Here is an 8,219-nt window from a genome sequence, read left to right as displayed (position 1 = left end):
TTCCCCTAATTTCTTATGATACCAATCTTCTTTGTTGTGCAGCACCTCCTCATCTCTAGTATTTGGTTTTCCCACCTTTTCCTGGAGTATTAGGGTTCTATGGTGAGCATTTTGTTTCTCAGTTGGTTGAGGGTACCAGCATGCCTCGCCCTCCATGGGCTACGAATCAGTTTGCATAAGCTTACTATCAAGCTGACTGTTCGTTTCTCGACTCTAAGCAGTTGGGGTCGATTTTACCCGTGTGGGGGCAATCACCGATTTTCCTGTGCATTTATTACATGCCCAGTTTTCCCACTTTGTCTTACCCTCACTTCCCTTCTGCTGTATTTATCTACTATCCATCTCCTTTCTGAAGCGATCTACAGATAGCCTGAAGGTTTTCCGAGGGAGAACCTCTCCCTAATTACGTCCACATTATTACGTTTGTCGTCTTTGGCTCTCACTTTACACGCATGGTTTCTCTGTTGTTGGGATATCCTGGGTAGAGACACGGCCTTGTCCCAGGTTCATTTACCACACCCTTATCTCAGGGATTTAAATATGTCCCCTATTCTTTGGAAGTATGTTTTGGGGATGTACATGAGACTTTGGAATCATGTGTGGAGTCAGTGTGTCAACATTCTACCCTTTCCTCTTTGGTTGCATGTTTGTCGCAGTCGGAGCTTAGATAAGTCACTATTCCTGTTTCCTGTCCTAGTCCTTCTCAGCATCTACCTGTTTCTCCCTCCAGAGGTGCCTCATCTCGTCATTTTATTTGATGTAGATGGTCATGTCGCCAACAGTACCAGTGACTACCAGATTAGTTCCAGTCCAGTGGGAGCTCGCTTTTGCCACATATTCGTAGGTTATTCGGGTTTTATCTGAGGGACTTGTCCTACAATTCCTTCCCTCCTCCTTTGTCTCGGGTATCCATTTTCTTCCCAATGCCTCGGGATCTGACTGCCATTCAGTGTCTATCCAAGGCAGTACAATACCTTCTATCTCAACAGGCCATCAAACCTGTCCATCACCTTTCTCCAGACTGTTTGTCGTCCCCAAGAAAACCGGAGACTGGCGGCCTGTGATAAATTTGTCCTGCCTCAATCATTTCCTGATTCTACCCCGATTTACCATGGATTCATTAATCACTCCCAAGTGGGCTTTTTCTCCAGGTTTGTAGATGACCAAGGTGGGCGTCACGATTGCTTACTTGTGTATCCCGATATCTCGTCAGTCACGATGCTATCTACGATTCGTTCACCATGGGATGGTTTATCAGTTTTGTACACTGTCCTTCAGGCTTGCTTCGGCCCCATATGTTTTTGTCGGGTGGTCAAAGTGTTCACCCATCACTTACATGCTCAATGGTTGGACTTTTATCATTACATAAATGGCTAACTACTGTTCGCTTGTTCTGAACAGGAGTCCACCATCACACTCATCAGCGGCTCCTGGAGGCAGCTCGTGTGGGCTGGTTAATCAAATTGGGAAAGGCCTTCCTTCTGCTTACCATATATCTTGTCCATTTGGGTGTTTTTTCAAACCCATTTCAGTCGGGCCCAACCTTCTCCTCTTCAACTTCATTCTATGGAGCTTTCAGTTCTCCACACTCTTACTACTCCCTCTATTACAGCTTGCAAGGTACTATTACTTTTGGGAATGTGATCTTCCATGGCAGCCCTTATCCCCTTAGGTTGTGCACATGTGCAGGCTCTTCACAACCAGTGTGTGGGATCATTTAAAGACTCCTACTTCCCTTGTTGATGATCTGCATTGGTGGTTGAACAAGACTCACACATTAGTGGGTGTCCCACTTCCTCCTCCTCATCTGGATTTACATCCTTACCAATTGTGTTCGGTTTCTAATTTGATTGGCTTATTCTTCTTTATTGTCTTCCTCCCATACTTTTTCCAGGTGTCTTCTCATAAAATCAGATACCTTGCATTTTCATTGGTGTCTCATCCTTGTTGTCCCTTGGAGAAAATTCTTCAATCAGGCATGTGGACTATTCCTCAAACGTTTATCTCTCAATACTTGCATTGGATTGTGATATCTTCATATTTGGGTTATCGTCTTCTACCTGTAGCCATTCTTCAGACTTCAGTGAGCCTTTGACTGGTTAAGTTATCTTTTATTTCTCTTTTCATCCTTTTCAGGGGGTCTTTTTTTTGCTACTCATTGTCAAGATCCTGCTATGTGGCAGGTGGTGCCTGACCAGGTATTCTTTAACCATTTAAGTCCACACTGTAAGACCATGTCGACTTACATAACATGATTCCCATGACCAAAACAAATGCACACTGCTAAGATGGTGTGTTCCACAAGATTGCTTGTAGGTTTATCCTCGTGATATGTTTGCTTTATTAGTTTCCCATCCATTCCATGCCTTGTATTGAATAAATTGGTATGGTCTTCTTTTCTAAATAGAGTTTCATGGTCACCCATTGCACTGTCTCAGGTGTTTTCTTCTAGTGGAGTTTGACAGTTATTACTACTTTCCAGTTCGAAGCCGCTGAGGTGGTGGACAGTGGAAGCATCCTGCTGAATGTGTTAATGAAATGAAATATAGATATACATATAGCATATACATAAATGATTATAAAACCATTCAGTTGAGAGTAGGGTGATGGTGTACTTGGAGAGATATCTTCCACTATGTAACATAGGAGTGAGACATCAAAATTACAGTTCACCATTTCAGTGGTATCTCTCATCCTACCCCCATATGGATATCAGTTCCCAATGGCTAGATTTTGGATTTAGAGCTGTAAAAAAATCGGCATAAGTCTTCACACATGTATCCTAGGTGTTTCTATTCCCTCATTCATTTATACTCTTTGTATAAATCTCACGATGGAGATACTTGCAGATTACTAGAGTTCTTCCCCTTCTTATATTTCTTGATGTTCTTATTATTCCGAGGATGTTATTGCACTTGGGGCAGTTCCTGTCATTTTACATTTGAGTAAGATGATTTACATTATGCAGGCATCTTTTCGATGCTGGATGTTGAGTTCCCAGATTGATCAATCAGTTTTGGGGGTATGAGATTCCCTCTGGTCCTATGAACTTGAGTTGAAGAAAGTATGATCCTTTTTCCTACTCCCACCAGATGACTGGGTTTTGGATTGTAGTTGGCTTGCCACTGGTATGATCCTCTTTCCTACACCCACATGAATGTTGGTACCCAGTGGCTGGGTTTTGGACTGTAGTTGACTTACTGAAAGTATGATACTCATCTTACCCCCACATGGATGTCAGTCCCAAGTGGCATGGGTTTTGGATGCAGTTGACTTACCATGTACGGTTTGCCTCGCCCTCACCACTCTATATATAGGGACACATCCTTTTAATCTTACCCACTTTTATGTTTTCCAAAAGTAAGTATAATACGTATGGTATGGTTTGAATCTCTATCCTGTCATAGTTCTCTCCAATTTAGATGCCTTTCTGCCCATATATGCGACATCTTTCCACAATGGGTAAAGAGTATTTCTGGTTCAGAATCTGAAGATCTTCTCGTGGGGAGTGTCCTTCAGATGTTTTCAAAGGATGCTTCTTTCTTTCTCTTGCACTGGTACCTCCACCTATTCAATGTGAGATTCTAGCTATTTATGTGAGAAGAGGTAATGTACCATATCAGACGTTATCATTTTCCTATATGGAAAGTGTATTTCCAATAGGTACTTAACTCCTCTCAAACTTCCCACCCTTCTTCCCCACTGAAACCGATGCTTCCATTTTCTGCCAACACTCGAAGTGATAGTTCAGTGGAATTGAATAGAAGGAGTCAATAGAGGGAGTACGGCACACTCTTATTGGTGGAGTGTTGTCAAATGATAATTTGCACGGGAAACACTTTGGAATCAGTCAATTACAGATGGGTGGGAGTTTCAAGGCTTGTGGTATACCCAAAACATTTCATCTAGAGGGCAGCACTAAACGAGCTATTTAGGGGTAAGTACCTATTGGAAATACATTTTCGGTATAGGCAAATTATAACTTTAAATTACCAAAAACTGAATTTTCAGATATTAATAATAATTTCATCATATTTTGGAACCTGCATTACAAGTCACCAAAGTCAGAGTTAGAAATGTTAGATCTATTACTCTGGAATGCATACTTAAGAATTTGATCAAAACCTGAAGTTTGTTAGTTATGTGTGAATTTTGTTACAAGCTTGCAATTCCTTTTGTAAGAATATAAATTTTAGAATATCTTCAACACTACTGACCTAAAATTTTACTTTTTTGTTTATGTAAGCTATTAGTGTAAATCATCTAAAACTTTTGATGCAGCTGCATTGGATACCAGTGGGTATGCACATCTAGTTATCATGACAGCACTGCTGTTACAACAGTTAGATTTGAAAAGGTGACACTCTGCACAAGAAGGAGGAAGCTTCTGCTTTAATTATGTGATATTGTACATTAGAAAAGAAACTGCCCATATCCTATTATAGATCAAAAATAACATAAAGTTTCTTTCCAACTATGGACAAACAAACACAAGAAGGTCGATACCATGCATTGGTTACCACTGGTCTGAGTATCCTAAACTGGTGGAACATGGGATGATTCTAGCCACTAACATATACAGGTGTAGCAGCTTGCTTGTGTCTCAGTTCATTGTGGACTGAGTGGCACTTAGAGTATCCTGTCAAGATACTAGATCTAAGTTGAGTTTGGTGGACACTGGTAGTGCCATCATTTCATTTGAACCTTTAGTCAAGTCTCTGACTGAAAATTCCACTCCATTTATATAACATTGATATCATCTTGAATATTGGATATAAGTTTGAGATCATCAGAAAAATGTAAATCTATATTGTTATAGTTGCTACTTCTCATAGAACAAAAATCATCTCTGATGAAGAATCAGGCACTGGTAGTGGTATCTTAGGATGGATCTGCTACAGAAGTTACCAGCTATCATAGCATTGCAGTAAAACATTGCCATATCTGTAGTTCAGAATACAGAAGCAATAAAGTGGATAAGCAAATGTTGTGTTGCCATCCTCCATGTTTCATTTAGGAGTCTGTTATACAATGTTCACCTTAATTCTCATTATTAAAATTTTCTATGTCATCAACAGCATTACTAAATTGGCTTGGCAACCAATTTTGATTTCACATATTTTAGATGTTGTCTTTTGTTGTTGTTGGCTGAACTTTTTTTTTTACATCTGGGATTTTTTTGGTTTAGATCCTATTTACCCTGCCACTAGCAACAGGTCATTGCTTGGATGGCTTAAGAGAATTATTGACCCGAATATCAAGATCTTTTTCTTTCAAAACATTATCAAAAGTATTTCCATCAATATTATACTCATAATTCAAATTATGATAACATGACTGCTTTGCATATATTCTAATTAAAAGCCATCTGCCATTTATTTGCCCAACTGGCCAAATAATCTAGAATGTTTTGTAAGTCAGAGAATCTTTCTCACAAGCAGCTACACCCAAAACTTTAGTGTTCTCAGCAAATCTAAATGATCTATTGACCATTCTTTAATCGATATAACTGATGTATCAAATAGAGCAAAGTTCCTAACACTGAGCCTTGGTGTATCCCGTTTGTTGTCCAGTTTGACTGAACTCTATTTATAACAACCCCCTGCTTTCTTCCACCTAACAAGTTTTCTATCCAACGAGCCAATTTATTCCTCATACCTTTAGATAAAACGTTTTTAATAAACTTTTATGTGGCACCTTGTCAAATGCTTTTTGAAAATACAGATATTCCACATCTACACCTGTACCCTCACCTGCATAACCAGTATCCTTTCAAAGAATGTCAAAAGATTAGGAAGACATGATTTTCCTCCAGTAAAACCATATCGACTATCCAACAAAATTTGAAACTTTGTTAAATGATATGGCAAAGCTTTTTTTATCAGACTTTCAAAAACTTTTCCCACCATTGATGCAAGACTAATAGGCTTATGATTATCAGGACAACTTTCATTGCCTCTCTTAAAAATAGGAGTACCATTAGCTAACTTCCAGTCTTCTGGCACCTGTCCAGTATTGAAGGACTGAGAAGAAATAATATCAAGTGGTTCACATACCCAATCCTTAACCTCTTTCAAAACAGTTTGGTAAATGTTATCTGGCCCACGCTTTATTATTCTTTAAACTTTCCATTATTTTCTTAACAAGTTCAGAATTAATATTGTTGCGTCAGCGGGGTCACTTGACTCGTTCTCTCGAACCTTCGGGAATTGTCGGGAGATTACTAGATATAGGATAGTCTGGTATATATAAGAGGGTGACAACGTGACTGGACAATATAAGTTGTGTGTAGGTAGTGAGTAATTGAACTGCAGTCAGGAAGTATTGTTGAAGTTAACGTTCGTTGTTAAAACGTTTGTTACAGAGCGACTGTTGAAAATAAGTGTATCGGTAAAGTTTTATTCGGAAAGAATAAACCAGTTTTATTAAGTAAGGACTTGTGTCGCTAAAGTTTCGTTGGAACGAATTTACGGGAAATCAATTAACAAATAGAGACGTAACAATATGAATAATGTGATCATCTTGTTCAACTTTGTTTCCATCTAGCAACTGTCCAGTTTGAGGAATATTGGTTAAATCTTCATTAGTAAAAACTGAAGAAACAGTAGAATTTAATAACTTAGCCATCCTATAATCATCAAACATTAACCTTCCGCTGTTGTTCTTCAAAGGCCGTACTATCATCCTAACATTTTACTTACTCTTAATATATTTGAAGAAATTCTTACTATTTATTTTGACATTTTCAGCCAACCTTTTTTCTAATATAGTTTTTATTTCATAACTCCTTGTTTGACCGACTCTCTACATCTTCTATATTCTTTCAAATCTCCCATCATTGCTGTGAATTTAAACCAGACAAACAGATCTTTAAATTTTAATTTTGTCATTTATATATTTGTAAGCCGATCTTGTTTTTTTTATTTGCAGCCACAGTTTTTGTCTAAAAGGAATATACCTATCTTGAATATTTGAAAAAGTTTCTTCCAGAACACTCTTAGCCTTATCCCAACAAAAGTTTCTCTTCTCTGCCCGTCTGTTGGTGGGGATTATACCTTGCTTACAGTCTGTGGTGAGAAGAGCACAGATTTTCAATTATGTAGCTTTGTGCTTACCAAAAACAAAATAAACATAACATTAAATATTTAGAGTGTTTCGAACAAGGTGTGATTTGAAAGTTAACTTATCTTTTTATTTTTTCATTCTTACGTAGTCCAATTTACAAGTCCTATACCACCACGTATGGAAACTGCATTACTATTAATAGCGATTGGATGCCCGAAGCTGTTATCAGGAATGCAAGTTCGAGGCTTTCTGGTTCGTATGCTTAACTACTCCAAAATTGAAGCACATTAGTTATATATGTATTTTTGCAGTTTTAGGAAAACTAAAATAAACAATTTTCAATTGTTCCTCCCAAATATTTATTTACATCATTTCAAATGTATTATAATTTTATCTAATCAGCTGAACAATTATGTCTGGAAACGGAATGGCCTGATTGTTATGGCACTCAACTTGCAATGGGTGAGGGTCGCGGATTCGATTCATGTCATCAAACACAATTGCCCTTTAAACCATAGAGGTGTTATAATACCACGGTAAAACCTACTATTCCTTGGTAAAAAGAGTATCTGAAGAGCTGAAAGTGAGTGGTGTTGATTAACTGTCTTTCTTCTACTCTAGTCTATCACATCAAAATTTGGGATGGCTAGTGCAAACAGCACTCGACTAGCTTTGAGTTTGACCATTTAAACTACTTAACTTTTTGAACAAAATTCAACATAAAATATCTGCATTTTCAAATTTTCTTTTTGTTTCTTCAACTTCATTTCAGCTATAAAATGTTAAGAAAAAGGTGTAATGAAGTGCATAGCTGTAGAATATCTATATGTATTGTTAGGTCTCCCTTTGTTAATTAATTTTCCGTAACTTCGTTAACGAAACTTTAGCGACACAAGTCCTTACTTAATAAAACTGGTTTATTCTTTCCGAATATAACTTTACGATACACTTAATTTCAACAATCGCGCTAAAACAAACGCTATAACAATGAACGTGCTCAATAATACTCTCTGACTGCAGATCAATTACTCACTGTCTACACACACACTGTTATGTCACGTGGTCACCCTCTTTTTATATACCATACTACCCTATATCTAGTAAATGCTAGAGCATTCGTCAAGGTACATAGATTGTTGGGTGTGTGCCAGGAG

The 8,219-nt window shown here is 38.0% G+C and overlaps 1 protein-coding gene across 2 annotated transcripts in view; it reads left to right on the top strand.

Moving 5' to 3' along the window:
* LOC111087842 (amiloride-sensitive sodium channel subunit alpha-like) overlaps positions 1 to 8,219 on the top strand; it is a 50,157-nt gene that overhangs the window by 2,071 nt on the left and 39,867 nt on the right. Inside the window, exon 2 of one of the 2 annotated variants that reach the window (XM_022395957.1) lies at positions 7,214 to 7,317. The exons of the other annotated variant lie outside the window; for it this stretch is intronic. Within the exon in view, the coding sequence (XP_022251665.1) occupies positions 7,214 to 7,317 (104 nt within the window). The remainder of the gene's footprint in view (positions 1 to 7,213; positions 7,318 to 8,219) is intronic. 2 annotated transcript variants of the gene reach the window in all.

Source organism: Limulus polyphemus, unplaced genomic scaffold (genome assembly GCF_000517525.1).
Source record: "Limulus polyphemus unplaced genomic scaffold, Limulus_polyphemus-2.1.2 Scaffold2732, whole genome shotgun sequence".
Classification (NCBI taxonomy): domain Eukaryota; kingdom Metazoa; phylum Arthropoda; class Merostomata; order Xiphosura; family Limulidae; genus Limulus; species Limulus polyphemus.
Note: the sequence above shows the minus strand (reverse complement) of the source record. Positions and strands in the feature narration are given on the sequence as shown.